This window comes from Podarcis filfolensis (genome assembly GCF_964270895.1).
Source record: "Podarcis filfolensis genome assembly, chromosome: 9".
NCBI classification, from domain to species: domain Eukaryota; kingdom Metazoa; phylum Chordata; class Lepidosauria; order Squamata; family Lacertidae; genus Podarcis; species Podarcis filfolensis.
This window is the reverse complement of record NC_139610.1, coordinates 24,217,287-24,232,987: the sequence shown is the minus strand read 5'-3', so window position 1 is coordinate 24,232,987 and position 15,701 is coordinate 24,217,287. Positions and strand designations below refer to the sequence as shown.

Genomic DNA, 15,701 nt, shown 5'->3' with positions numbered 1-15,701 from the left:
TTTTCCAGGAAATATAATCATAGATCTTCCACATGTTACATCTAGTGTGGCTCTTAAGTGTTTGACAGTAGAAACAAACTGGGCAAAGCTGTTCATTCACACTTCTAGGAAATGCAGTTTCGAGGAAGGAAAGGTAAAAAGGTAAAGGTAAATGGACCCCTGACCATTAGGTCCAGTCGTGGCCGACTCTGGGGTTGCGGCGCTCATCTCGCTTTATTGGCCGAGGGAGCCGGCGTACAGCTTCCGGGTCATGTGGCCAGCATGACTAAGCCGCTTCTGGTGAGCAGCGCACGGAAACGCCGTTTACCTTCCCGCCGGAGCGGTACCTATTTATCTACTTGCACTTTGATGTGCTTTCGAACTGCTAGGTTGGCAGGAGCAGGGATCGAGCAATGGGAGCTCACCCTGTCATGGGGATTTGAACCGTTGGCCTTCTGATTGGCAAGTCCTAGGCTCTGTGGTTTAACCCACAGCGCCACCCGCGTCCCTCTGGAAGGAAAGGTACTTGCTCTTTTTTTTCTCTTTGTCAAACACAAACAGCAACAAAGGTATCAACTTGAAGCAAGCCACCTTCTTAGCAGCAAGTTCCTTAGCACTCCTCCCACTGTATATTCTGTGAAGACCAGATACTGTCATTTTTGAGTGTCCAGGGCAGAGGTCACACAAAGTAAAAGGAATCCCATTGATAAGCTCCCAGCAAGAAAAATTTCCTTTGGTGCTGAGAAAATAAGATACTCATACAACAAAAGATAGTCTTTGGTGGAAGATGTCTAGATCCATGCCATGTATGAATGACAAACTGAGTATTTACTTCAATAACTGGAGAAAAATATTTGGAAGATAGGGGCTTTTTTTCAGCCAAAACTCACTAGAACTCAGTTCCGGCACCTCTCAGGTGAGTGCAATTGCCATTATAACAAACAAACAGGGTTTCATGGTGTGTTCTGGCACCTTTTTTCCTAGAAAAATAGCACTGGGATAGATCCATAATCCAGTTTTTTGTTGCTGCTAAAACTGAGAATATTGATATGCAGAGAGGGGCCAAGTGGGGTTATGCAATTAAGGACTTTGCGAGTGATTGCAACATCTTGTGAATTAAGTGACATTTTTGGTGCCTCTCCGTATTTCACAAAAAGATTAGCAGGATCATATGCATCTAGCTGATAAGTTCACAAGGTTTACAGTTCTGTATATGAACTGCTGCCCTTATCAGAGACTTCTCCTTTCTAGACAGAATTTTAAAGTAGGAGGGATCAAAGAGTTAGGCTGTTGTCGCTAGATATTCTGTCAGTATTGTCAGTGGATTTTGATAGCAGAATAACAGCACAATGGAGCAGCACCTCTCCCTGTATAAAACAAGTTGTGCTCTGAATCCCAAAGCTAAACATCTCCTCCTTATGGCAGCTCCAACTTTCACATGAGAGTTAAAGGAGTGTTTCTGACATAAACGTGTGGTCATGCAAATTTGTATATATACATATATCTTTAAGCACCTTTGTAATTGTGCTTGGGAGATCCAAACGCACTGGCATGTATGTGTAAAAATGTTTGTATGTAGGGAAAAGAAGTAACTCATAGACTTGCCAAAGGGTCACTGTGAAAACAGGACTGGATTTGTCCCACTACCACTCAACCTGACACTCTAAGGCCCAAACTAGCTACTTGCCACAACAAGGACGTAGGCTGCTGAATACATCTTAGGATCTAACATGCAGGGTTTTTTTAAAAAATAGGAATTGCATTAGGTGGGTGGGATTATAATTAATAAGATCAGAGAACGCATTGAGAGGAAATTTAACTCCATGCCTGCTCTGATCCCATTTGTCATCCTATACCTCCATGTAATTTGCATTTTTAAAACCTGCAAGTTTTTAACACCATGTCTAATTTGATCCTTAGTCTCTGTTAGCACTGCAAGTAAAGAAGCCACAGGCTAGAATTTAATTCCCTTTTCCACTAAGGATTCTCTGCATAAATTTAGGATGCAATGTTAATCTGTAAAGTACCAAAGGACTCATACTGTGGTCCAAGCTAGATATGATGGTGGGAATGAGACCCATGATTGGATCACTCTATGTTTTATTCTGGATATAAACTTAAAAGCAGTCAAGATTTATTGCAACAGCGGGGGAAGGAATTGCATTGGCTGGGGTGCTTGGGGGCAAGAGGCTAGTGCTATCTCCTCTTGAGGTTTCTGCAATTAACTTCGTTCCACCTCCACTACTATTAGTAACAGGAAGAGGAGATAGTTGCCCTCTGTAATCTGCATAATTTAAAGCTTGTTGTAAAAAACAAATTCCCAATCCATTGACCTACTGATAACAACACAGGTTTCAGTCAACACAGGTTTTCCTTCTACAGCAACTACAAGAAAAATGTAAGAAAGGATTAAACTAAATATTGGGAGAAGAGCAACTTAGTTTTTCTTCCCTCACAGAATTTCAGTTCTGTATACGAGAAGGAGCCACTCCACCCCCATCATTCACCCGGACACTGAGGTCCAGCTCCAAGGGCCTTCTGGCAGTTCCCTCACTGCTAGAGGTGAGGTTACAGGGAACCAGGCAGAGGGGCTTCTTGGTAGTGGTGCCTGCCCTGTGGAACGCCCTCCCATCAGAGGTCAAGGAAATAAACAACTATCTGACTTTTAGAAGACATTTGAAAACAGCCCTGTTTAGGGAAGTTTTTAATGTTTGATGCTTTACTGTGGTTTACTGAAAGCCTCCCAGAGTGCCTGGGGCAACCCAGTCAGATGGGCATGATATAATAAATAAATGGTTGTTCTTCTTGTTGTTAGGTAGATGTGAATTGTAGTCCAAGACATCTGGAGAGCATCTGGTTGGCAAAGGTTGCTATGGGGGCTTTTATATTGAGCAGCAGTCCCCCTCCTTCAATGCCACACACAGCAAAACACATTTGACATTGAAAAGTGTTTCAAAAGCAGTTTGTCAAATGCCTGGACATCTCTTGTTTACAGGGGAAATAGTTTAAAAATTGCATTGCTCATGCTCAAACTGGCTCTTTGGATCCCAGCCAGAGTATTTTAGAGCACTGTGCTACTATAAAGTTTCTAGTAAAGGTTTTAAAACAATATTTAGCAAACAGTACAGTTTATGGTGTTTAATGATGAATCAATGCACAAGTTCACCTAAACTTCCTTTTGCACGTGCATTTCAAGCTCCATGTCCACACAAGGTTTTTCTTTTCTTTTTGTCCTAGTGCTTTCCTTGGGAAAACCTGTGTTTTACCACTGAATTGGAGCAGGCAGCAATCCATGGTAAACCCACCTGCTGCTTGCTCTGATTCAGCAGTGAAACACAGGTTTTCCTGGGGAAAGCGCTGGGACCAAAAATAAAACCATTCAGACACGGAGCTTTAAAACCCAGACTTGTGCCCAGAAACAAAAGGAAGTACGGATGAGCCCCATCAAAGGACTGCTTTTACCAATCATCTGATCAAATTAAAGTCCACAGCAACTAGACTCCAAAAAACAGATACCAATAAATTATTTCTCAAACTCTATGAGATACTAGCTCCCTTTTAAAATTCAAAGACAGGGATTTGGTACCATCTAGTGGTGAGGCATAAGGTGTAGTGTCATTTATTCATCACCATACAACAGAACAAGACTTGTTTTTAGCGTACACTATACGAGCACCATTCATCTCAGGCGCAAGGACTGTCCCAGGAAAAGGTGTCTATACCACATGCAATGTTATCACTTATTAGCACTTCCCTTTTGAGGCTGAAGGAAAGTGGGCTCATTTAAGACAATGTGAGATGCACAGGAAACACTCATTGAATGCTGGCGGATCAGAATATTCCATCTTCTCAGGAATACTGAGTTTTCCAAACACATCCCTTACAAAACTGTTATGTACTGAGTTGAATAGGATCCAAACTGCAGCAGTCTGATTGGTCCTAGAACAATAGGATCCAAAAGGCAGCAGTCTGATTGGTCTTAGAACAACAGGATTCAGAATGCAGCAGTCTGATTGGTCCTAGAACAATGCAGCAGTATGATTGGTTGGCAGGAACCACCCAATCATGCTCCAGATAGAAGTGAATCCACAACCTGATTGGATTACAGTAGAATTCCGGAATTAGCCAATCATGTGCAGCCCATTGTTTAAATAATGTATATAAAGCAGATAACTTGAGGGGACTTTCATTCATTCCTCCTCACCACTATGAGCTGAATAAAGAGCATGAAATCACTTTGTGACTCTGAGCATATTTCAAAAACAAAGACTTAAAGTGCAGGTTGCCATCTGGCAAAACGTAAACAAACATAGGTAGGGGTTTTGAAGGGTAGATTATTGCACTTCGTGTGGGGCTTTCCCTTGCGCTTGATCTGGAAGCTGCAGCTGATGCAGAATCACAGTGGCTGAGACCCTTTCAGCATAGGACACCTGTACTCAAGGCTGGGATTCCCCAGCTACTCTGGGCGGCTATCCAGAAACTCCAACACATTTCAATCTCTTGTTAGTTTATGCTGATTTTAAACATTGATTTTTATTTATAATGTTGATACTTCTTGTAAACCAGGTAAGAGGTGAGGTCTGGTTAAATAAATAAAATAAGGATGGAGGGCACCTTCCCGGCTCTCTTTGTAAATTGTTGGTTGCTTTTTCCTTCCTCGGGTTGAAATATTTTAAAAAATAAGCAAACTGTAATGAAGACAGAATAATCCTGCTCTCACTGGGCGCACAAACACTCAAAATACGGGAAACAGCTTACGTCGCTCTTCACTTTTACTTATCTCTATGAGCTGAGCGGCCGTGACCTTCCCTCCCCCTGTGAGTGACCAATGGGAACGCCAATTAAAAACCGAACGGCGAAACAAATAGCGAATGTAAAGCTTTTAGAGGCGGGCCCAGTGGATGATTTGGCAGTTGTGTAGTCTTTGAGGTGACGAACACCCCTCATGTCTATTGGCTGGCGGAGGGGCAATACCTGATTGGTGCTGGTCCTTTAAAAAAAGCAAAAACCACACCATATGACGGGAGGGAACGAATAAGGAAGTGTGAGGGTTTTTTAAAACAACAGGGCCGGTTGGATTTTGCGGCTGCGCAGTTGCTGGAGCGATGGCTGGCCTGTGGCTGGTGCTGGCCGCCAGTTTCCTCGCGGCGCTGCTAGCTCTGCGGCTGCCTCGGCTGAAGCCCCCACCCGGGCGCCCCTCGCTCAGCCTGGCGGCGGTCTTCCAGGATCTCCTCCGCTACGGCAAGACCAAGAGCGCCTGCCAGCCGCGCCCGCCCCAGCTGCAGGTCTTCGACGTGCCCAAGAGGTGACCGAAGCGACCCTATGAATCGGGGGTCAATGCAGTGTTCCTGGGCATGTGCAGAGTGCCTCATGAGACGCATGGCATTGTAGAGCTGGAAGGGAACCCGAGGGCCATCTAGTCCGGCCCCCTTGCAATTCCGGAGCAGGGTGGATTTGATTTACATCAAACCGATTTAAACCACTAGTCAGTGAGGAAGTCACTTAACAATATTACTAAGATTGGATTAAGTACAATTAAGATGTATGTTTGTTCGTTTGTTTGTTGAAAAATTTTGGAAAATCAATAAAAAAATTTGGAAAATAAATAAATAAAGCACTAGTTAGTAAGACTTGATTTAATTTTTTTTTTTAACAGAATGACTCATTTTTTTCCTGGTATAATCTTAATGTTTACAACCAGATGAAGGTTTCGTTTTTGGAATAATAAATTTTCAGAGTAGTTTTTAGTTATATCAAAAATTACTGATTTGGTTATACTATTAGAGATGCATAGACAGATAATTATTAAATGATGGTGGGGTTTAATGAGTTAACTGTTTATATTTGGACAACTTTTCTGCTGTACTTTATTGGAAGGAGAAAAAAAAACATTTCCTTAATAACAATTTAAACAATTTATTTAAGTAAAACAATAACATTATAGCATATGCATCCATGTTTGTTAACTGATGTGCATAAACATTTTTTAAGAAAAATACCTTAGTCTGAGTTTTAGCACACATGAAAAACTTAAACCAAATCCTTATTTCCTGATGAATAGCTTTTGGACTATCTTTAGAAAGATTTTTCCTCCAAAAGCATTTTATTTTAAATATCCAATTTAAATTTTAAAAATCCATATTAATTTTTTTTAATCCATTTTTAAAAAATAATAATTTTGAAATCATTTATTTTTATCCACCCTGTTCCTGAGTAAGATGCATACGGTCGCAGCTCATACAGTATGTTTTAGAAAAACTGAACAAAATCGTAATTGTAATTTCTTATTCAGGCAAAATAAATGGGGGGGAAATACCCAAGACATCATTCCAAGCAATGTGGGCGAACTTAAAATTATGTTTTGAGTCTGCTGTTCTAGAAATAGTCATTTAATTCAGTATATGGTCTTGCCAGTCTCATTCTCCCTGAAATTAAGGCATGAACTAAGACATTAATTCTAGGCTGGGTGGGTGCCGTGGCTTCCTATTGTTAAATAGGCAAAGCCAATAAACATGACAAAAAGGGTTTTTGAAAGTTGCTACTTGAGATGGTAATGAACATATTACTTTGGCAGTTCAGTGAAGGAAGGAAGGGAGTGTTAGGGAAAATATTTTTGTGAGTCGACCATGGCAAATGAAGGAAAGGCAACAGAAGGTTAGAATATAGGGAATGTGGTTGTATGGAATAAAACAGCAAACTGTCAGTGCTTCCTTCTACAGGTGGTTCTACCACTTCTATGTTGTGTCGGTGATCTGGAATGGTTCCGTGCTGCTGCTGCTTCTCCAAAGCCACCTTCTGTCAAGGCCCTTCCCTATTTGGCTTCAGGACTTCCTCAGCATTCTTGACGGCGTATCGCAGGACCAAGATGGAGGTGTGTCGACTCCTGAGAATGTTATTTATTTATTAAATGTGTATACTGACCTTCATCCAAAGATCGCAGGCCAGTTCACAACCTAAAAAGACAAAATGAGACCACAGACTACATTAAAATAAAAAAAACAAAGCAGTAACCCCACACACACACACACACACAAAAACACATTTCAAAGGCCATAGAATATTTAATCAGCCGAAGGCCTGGTTATAGAGAAACATTCTTGGCTGGTTCCTAAAGATATGAAATGAAGGTGCTGGACGAGCTTCCCTGGGGAGAACATTCCACAAGCAGGGAGCCATTGAAGAACAGGCCCATTCTCGTGTTGCCACCCTTCAGTCCTTCGTGGAGGGGGGGTGGCATATGAAGAAGGGCCTCAGATGATGATTGCAGGGTCCAGATCAGTTCATATGGGGAGAGGCAGTCGCTTCATAGTCGGTGGTATCGAAAGCCACCCAGAGGTTGAGGAGAGTTAACAGGGTCACAGTTCCCCAGACTCCCTCCCAACAGAGCTCATCATATAGAGCGGCCAAAACCGTTTCAAAACCTCCTGAGACACCCGAGAATCGTATGAACTGTTGCTTGTCGTGAAAAAATAAAACCCCTGTGTTCTCCTTTTTGGATCCTTTCCTCAGGGATCTGCTCCACTTAAACAGTGTCTTAAAACTCAAAACTATTTCCCCTGAACATGTATATCAGTGCATGCTATAATTTTTAAACATATCTTCACAGTTGCACCACTGGCAGTAGAACGACTTCCTTTACTTTCCCCTATCATTTACAGATGCAAGTTTCTCTTGAACAGACATTTCAAGGTTTGGGTTCTCCTGGAAGTGTGCCACTTGAAAATGCAGGTGGAGCATTTTTTTGTTTAAATGTTCCTTCATGTAAAAGAGAAACTCCTTGCATGTCTGAAAAATGGCTAGGGTGGGACCCTTGTATCAGACACATTAGCTTTTCACAGGCAAGGAATTCACCACTTAGATCATTCAGATGAGCAGCCTTACACTTGAATCTCATAGTAGGTGGATGTTTTGCAATTATGACGAAATACATTCTTCGCTGCCCTGATGAGATGAGCCAGATTATTCATAAAGTAAATGAACAGTTTTGAAAGTGCCCGATGCAATAATGGTTCTACCAATATTGCTAAGTTCTTGGAATTCTGCATGCGAACATAATGCAATGTGTCTGAGTTCTTGTTTTTGCAAGCATTTACTTTCTCTTTTGATCCTGCTGTTCGTCTGCCTTTTAATGAGAATCTGACATGTCTGGTGAAAAGAGCAGTTGTTTTACACCGTAACCTGTGTTGGATTTCTAGGTGGTGAATCCTTGTCTGTTTTCCTGGTTTGCCTCTTTGTCTGGTTAAACAGCTGTAGACGGCTAAAAGAGTGTCTTCACATCAGTGTGTTCTCAGGAGGTGTCATCCATATTGTACAGTACTGCTTTGGACTCTGTTACTATGTTCTGCTGGGCTTAACTCTGTTATGTCAAGTGCCAACCAATGTCCGGGAAGGTAAGTCTCTTATTTAGCATCAGTATCTTATATAATGCTTCTTTGTTTTTCATGGGCTAAAGCCTGGTCAACACACAGCAAAATGGAACATAAGAGTATAGAAAGCTATCAACTTATAAGGATTTTAAAATGCCCCCTTTTTTCAAATGAAAAATCCAGAGTAACAAACTACTCCTAACACCAAATCCTTGATCTGGTTTGGGGACATCTTACTCTGAGATACATTGGGATGTAGCTTGCCATTGAAAAACCACCCCAAAAGTATTTTTATTCAGTTTTTTAAATATAGGTCTAGATTAGAGATAAGTATCTTTTCACCTTAAAATTTGAGGTGTCCATTTCTTTTAGTTCCCAAATACTAGCAATGCAGAGACTTGTTCAATGTAGGAAGCCACAGGTCAAACATGTTGTTGTTGTTGTTGTTTAGTCGTTTAGTCGTGTCCGACTCTTCGTGACCCCATGGACCAGAGCACGCCAGGCACTTCTGTCTTCCACTGCCTCCCGCAGTTTGGTCAGACTCATGTTTGTGGCTTCGAGAACACTGTCCAACCATCTCGTCCTCTGTCGTCCCCTTCTCCTTGTGCCCTCCATCTTTCCCAACATCAGGGTCTTTTCTAGGGAGTCTTCTCTTCTCATGAGGTGGCCAAAGTATTGGAGCCTCAGCTTCACGATCTGTCCTTCCAGTGACCACTCAGGGCTGATTTCCTTAAGAATGGATGCATTTGATCTTCTTGCAGTCCATGGGACTCTCAAGAGTCTCCTCCAGCACCATAATTCAAAAGCATCAATTCTTCGGCGCAGGTCAAACATAATCACAAGGATAATAAAGAATGCATTTACTAGAGCCAGCTTCTGTTCACAAATCAGTATGTGAGCTTTTAGTTTACGCAGAACTCTTTTGCAGACTGGATTGAAATAGTTACTGAAGTAGAATTCTGTGGCACATACTTGCATGTAGTTTTGTGCAAATTTATGCCATAAGTGTTTTTATAAATATTTGTTTCCCTTATTGTAGACCAAGGTAAAATGCCTTTAGCTCTTTTGGGGGGGGGAATTAAATCAAACAAGAATCGGGAGCAGGCAGGGACACAGAGATTTCTGTTGCCTGTGTGAGTTCTGGGATAGTACATACTGCAGAGCTGGGATTTTAAACGAGTTCCTGTTGATGAATCACAGAAGTACACCATATTAAATTTGCTGTAAGTGTCTATAAGTTGTTGCTTTATTAAATTCATTTGCTTTTATGAAAAATTCCCCCATTAGTTATCAGATCTATAGAAATATGCCATAATTTATTTCACTTCTGTGCAATGTTCCTTTAAATCAGGGTTGGGGAACCAGGAGGACTACAGCTTCCATCATGTCTGACCATTGGCCATGATGACTGGACCTGGTGGAAATATCTGGAGGGTCACAGGTTCCTCATTCCTGCTTTATGTGTTGATTTGCCAGCTCTCCTAGCTCAAACACTACTTAATTTTTTGCCTCTTATGTTAGTAGGGGATATCATAGAAACTACAAGCATGACTTTATGCCAGATCTTTAGAATAAGGACTGTAGAGAAGAATTTGAGACTCCTGTATCTTGAACATGGTATTAAGAGTGTCATCCAAGATGAGACATGCAATTGGGAGAAACGCCTGAGCTAGCTGCTAGAAGAAATATAGATTCTGATTCTTTTAGCATCTAAACATACCCTCTTTCTGCATAATTCAGGGAAAGATCACCGACTGACTGTCTGCTGGTACCACGTCCTTGGAGTCCTGATGTTCATTTGGGCCTCTGTTCATCAACATAGATGTCATGTGATTCTAGCTAATCTTAGAAAAAATAAATCAGGTAAGATATTTTGCTGTTTGTTCTAGTCTAGCTTTTGCTCCTCCAGGTAAAAAACGTTACAATACCTTGCACATCCATAATCTTGCAAGTATTGTTGCTTTCCCCACAACACTAATACCCACAAATTAGATCAGTGCTGGTGAAAATGGGATGTATTTCAACATTATTCCTCAGCTAGACAAGGCTAACACCTGTTTACTTTTTGCTATTTCAGGGAAAGTACTAAATTTGGACCACAGTATTCCTTTCGGCGACTGGTTTGAGTTTGTGTCCTGTCCGCATTACTTTGCCGAACTTCTTATATACCTGTCGATGGCTGTCATGTTTGGGTTTAACAATTTAACGTGGTGGCTAGTTGTGACTTATGTGTTCTTCAGCCAGGCAGTAAGTGCTGTTTTGTGCCATGAATATTACCTGAGCAACTTCAAACAGTATCCAAAGTGTCGGAAAGCCTATGTACCCTTTCTTTTTTAGGCTGTTCATCTTAACTTGGGGGAATGGAAATCTTTTTCTAGGTGTCAAGAGGCTGTTATAAGCAGAGGATTTGACTAAAACTGCATTGATGCAGATCGGTCTGAAATCCTTTTACCACTTAGTTTTTAGAATGAACTGCTGTGGTATATGGAAACAACCAGTTTATGAATACTCAAAAGGAAGTATCATTGAGTTCAAAGTGACTTACTTTCAGGTAAGCCCATTGAACACAGCAGAACTTACTTCTGAGTATTCTAAGATCATACTGTGAACAAAGAGATTCTGTGTGTGTCCATCTCCCCCACCAAATGCTCAAACCTGAAGCCATATTTGTTATATACAGTATGGCCTTTTTGAGAAGGAATTATTTACATAGTAAGAGTGAAGGCGATACTATTGAACATGTATTTATTTTTCTGCACTCGTTCTGTGCAGCAAGCAGAACTGAAAGAAACTGCTGCACCTTCAGTCCGATTCACATATTCATGCACATCATTTGAATAACGAAATGATGAAAAACCATTTTAATGGCGGCTGCTTATGTGAATGGACTCTTTTGAATCACATTGCTAATAGTTACTTGGAACAATTACCACGCATGTGTAAATTGGCTGTTCTCCTTTCTACACTTGAAAATTATACTACCTTTCATTTTGAGTTTGAATATTTAGAAGCAGAAATCTTGACTGCAGCTTCTTCTATAAAGCTTGAAGGCAAGGCGCAACCTAGAAAATTAAATAACTCTGTTGCTGCCATTCCTTTATAAGAAAATTGTATGTGAGAACTGCTCCCTGTAGTACAGAGAATAACATTGTCGTGTTTCTCACAAATGCCTATGTTTAAATGGAGACTTTGCACTGTGTGAACCATTCTAGATAAGCGCATAGCTGTTCAGAACAATGCAAATATAGAAAATGTAGTTGCACGTCATGGTTTCGATCCAAAACTAAGGAGACCACAGCCATGTGATGCAACAGTTTTTGGGGTCAGGCTTCCTGCCTCAATGCAACTTTGCAAGTTACAGCGTCGGAAGATCATTGCAGGCCCATGGCCATGCACAGTTATTTCCTAAAAATGTAAGGATTAGAAATTCTGAATTTTAAAAAAAGGAAGTTGGTGGGGGAGAATATGTTATGCTTCCAGCAACCTGTTAATGCTTGAGAAGCTACATAACTGCATTGACATTTCATAAAATAAGCCTTCCCAATAGCCTCACATACGTATTTCTTCCAACCAAACAAAATATGGTTCTGGGTAGCTCAGTTCATGTGCTCTACCTCACTCCAGCTACACTGTTTGTCTTTTTCAGCTCACAGTGAAGTGGGTCTCCTTGCACAAGGGTCTGGAAACCCCTGGTAATGGTTTTGAATAAATGCTTTTGGAAATCCAGGTGTCCCATCAATGCTCTCCTAAGTACTGTTAATCTGAACAACATGTACTCTACCCATCACACACACTCTCTCACTGTTGGAAGATGTGATCTGGGTTAACCCTGTTAATGTCTTTCACACCAGGGTAGTTGAACTTATACTACTACTGTACTATCATCTATTTTATTATTTATTTTCATATGAATGCAAGGGAGCAAAGGCTTAAAGATTTTCTTCATAATGTAACAAGCCCAAGAAAGATAGGGAGAGGCATTTGGTTCTCACAAACTTTTCTTAGGATCAAATTTTGTCTGGTATAGCAATGACTTACGTTTTTTATAAAACTATTTAAAATAGATGGTGTATATTTTATACTATTTTATCCATCTGTTGTATGTAGAATACCCAATGTAATATTTACATATTTAATAAAAACCTGAACCACTGGTCTGCTTTGAAAGAAGCAAATACATACTGTCCTGCTTATTTTCTTCAACCACAATAGAATAACGTGGCAGAGTAAAGTACTGAATGAAGTATTTTTTTTAATAAAAAAACAAACCCACATATATACAGAGAGTACCCAGAAGGCTGTGAGCCGATTCTGGTGGGGAAAAGAAAGTGCTGTTAAGAAAAGCTGGATGCTGCAACATGTAGCAGCATTATTTATATAAAAATTTGCGTATAATTGCACAATTCAATCTTGGTTTGTTACATATGAGGAAGAGCAAAGTGTTACACAGGCCACTGAAGCCCTGCCTTTTGATGCCTAGCAGTCCTGATGGGTGTGGGCTTCTACCCCACTCCTTGCCATTCTTGCTATTTCATTAGGCCCACAGAATTTCTATAAATTTAATTAATATTAATAACAATATACTGCACTTGCAGACAGAAGCGTGAGAATCTTGTTGAGAGAACAAACTATGGTCTTGTGTGCAAATTCTGTGCTTGGAACTGCCTCCCAGGACAAAGATACTTAAATCTACAGTACAGGAAGTACTTTTTTGAATTAAAAAACAAACAAACGAGGTGCCAGTACAGCGGTACCTCGGGTTACATATGCTTCAGGTTACAGACTCCACTAACCCAGAAATATTACCTCGCGTTAAGAACTTTGCTTCAGGATGAAAACAGAAATCGTGCTTCAGCGGCAGCAGGAGGCCCCATTAGCTAAAGTGGTGCTTCAGGTTAAGAACAGTTTCAGGTTAAGAACAGACCTCCGGAATGAATTAAGTTCTTAACCCGAGGTACCACTGTACACTCTATATAAAGTGTGTTGGGTGCCACAACAAAATGGCTGCCATGAGCAGTGGGAGAAAGGGAAAGGTGCAGGTACCCTGAACTGGTGAATACTGTCACACACAAAAAGCACTGCATACAAGACTGGAGAACTTGTGGCCTTTCAGATGCTGAACCACCATTCCCATCAGCTTGACCCACCATAGAAGGCCATGGGTTCTCTGTTTCTGCTTGAATAAATGTCCATAGGATTGTGCCCTAAGGTTGTAACTCCCAATGAATTCAACATAACTTCTGAGTATACATGCCAAGGATTTTGCTGTTAAAAGGGTTGAGCACCTGATGAGGATGTTGGGATAGAGCCTTGAGGCCTCTAGAATAACTCACGTCCTTTCCACATATTCCAGAACCATTTCAAATACAGTATTTTATTATTTCAAGTGGATACCGTAAATTTGTCCAAAAAAAATTCCCAAAGTTCCCCAATCTCTGCTCAAAACGCCTAGTGACTCTACTTTGTCTCTTTTCTTTCCTTTCCGTCTCCTAGAGTAATGGAGAGTGGTGATAATGACCAGTTGAAGACCAATGCTCCTCTGGAATTTTTAGTTGATGCATGTGGTATAGTTTGGTTAAACCATTTATTTTATTATATTAAATATTTTAGTGATTAGCAGGCTGTAATCTATGCTATCTCATAGGCTCATCTGATACCATGCAGTTGAGTCAAATGAGCTCATCACCCAGTTATGATGTGGACACTGCCGCAGGATTGAGCCAAAAGATTTTCAGGTTAACCAGTTATTTAATTCTATGTAAGTATCACAGTAAAACAAGATGGCTTCCAAGTGTTCTTTATTTTTCAAACTCAAATGTCTAAGGTGGTGTAATCTTCATAATAGAACAACAGTAACAGTTGGGGTTTTTGTTGTTGTTGTTGCTATGCAATAACTTTTAAAAAATAATCCAGCTTTGTTTTTATTTAATTCTCATTTACATTTGGCACTTCCAGTAACAAGAACTGGGCTGCGTTCCTAAAAGGACACCTGGCTTTGCTTCAAGGCTATTTATCCCTGGCAGCGTTTCTGGGTGTAAATCAACAGTCTTGTAAACAGAAAAAAATTACTGATTCTGTCAATTTGTTTGGCTAAGGTTGGCAGGCAAAGATGTATGACGAGACATTGACAAATTAAGGATCCTCCACCCACCTTTCTGGTCAGAAATGTATTGCAGCAGTAAGTGAACAATCCAGTGTGTCACTCAGACTCTATGTCTCCAAAATAAACTGTCAGGGAAGTTGCTGAAGTAACCAAGCTTATGTCAACGTAGCACTTTGCGCTCTATAGCCAGAATGTCAGAGCTGCTGAGACTGCACTCATTGAAGTGCATACTTCATCACAATAATGAACAGACAGTGATGTCAGTGGGGCTACTTTAGAGTAGGTAGAGTATTACTCATGGATTTACTGTCACCCCATAACATGGGCTCTCTGGTTGGCTTGTACACAAACACACAAAATTAAAGCAGTATAAAGCAATAGCAACTAGGTAATAAGTCAATTAAAAGAACAAGAACACAATTTAAGCACAATATTTAAAAACAGTAACATTTGCAGATGGATTGTGTAGCTGCTTACAAGTAGTGACCAAGGAGAATTTGCAGCCCAGCCAACCTGTGTTTACCATGAGGTAAGTCTCACTGGCAATATAATTCAGTTCTAGTTATGAATCAATCAATCATTTTATTTGTATGCCGCCTTTCCACAGTTAAAACTGCTCAAGGTGGCTTGCAACATATTAAAAACAAACACATAACGGCAAACATAAAAGCAGGTATATATAATAAAACAAAACTTCAAGAAGTACACAACCAAATTGAACAATTTCCAGATCTCTTTCTCTTTGGCGATCACTCATAGCCAAGTAAGATTGTCTTCCATAAACACAGTTTTAACAATGAGTAAATGACTGTGGAGGCCAATTCTGGATCCACACATCCTTCCACAGTGGGGACATTGGTTTCTGGGTGGGAGTTGATCACGGTGTGGATTTTCCAAGTGTGCCTTCCTCTTAGCACATTTCTCCCTTGCGTCCTGAGTTTGAGTGTCTTCAAAGCCCATGACACCTTGGGTAAAGGCTGTTCTCCAACTGGAGTGCTCGCAGGCCAGTGTTTCCCAGTTGTCAGTGTTTATACTACATTTTTTAAGATTTGCCTCGAGACAGTCTTTAAACCGCTTTTGTTGACCACCAGCATTACACTTTCCATTTTTAAGTTGGGAATAGAGTAGTTGCTTTGGAAGACGATGATCAGGCATCTGCACAACATGACCAGTCCACCAGTACCCCCTCCAACAAAAAGCCCTCAACAATGCCCCAACCCAGGACAAAGAAATAAACTGTTAGCATGCATCTG

At 40.7% G+C, this 15,701-nt stretch overlaps 1 protein-coding gene across 1 annotated transcript; it reads left to right on the top strand.

Moving 5' to 3' along the window:
• Positions 1-5,006: 5,006 nt before the first annotated feature.
• SRD5A3 (steroid 5 alpha-reductase 3) lies at positions 5,007-12,520 on the top strand. Its single transcript, XM_083630765.1, has 5 exons — positions 5,007-5,284; positions 6,699-6,850; positions 8,175-8,369; positions 10,086-10,208; positions 10,423-12,520. Exons 1-5 carry the CDS (start codon positions 5,085-5,087, stop codon positions 10,680-10,682), a joined length of 930 nt encoding a protein of 309 aa, XP_083486891.1. The 5' UTR covers positions 5,007-5,084; the 3' UTR covers positions 10,683-12,520.
• The last annotated feature ends 3,181 nt before the right edge of the window (positions 12,521-15,701 follow it).

Bases quoted from the DNA above. Each gene is read 5' to 3' on its own strand.
- SRD5A3 (XM_083630765.1), top strand. From the start codon at position 5,085: ATGGCTGGCCTGTGGCTGGTGCTGGCCGCCAGTTTCCTCGCGGCGCTG. The intron at 6,851-8,174 runs GTGTGTCGACTC...TTGGATTTCTAG, and splicing joins ATCGCAGGACCAAGATGGAG to GTGGTGAATCCTTGTCTGTT. The intron at 10,209-10,422 runs GTAAGATATTTT...TTGCTATTTCAG, and splicing joins TCTTAGAAAAAATAAATCAG to GGAAAGTACTAAATTTGGAC.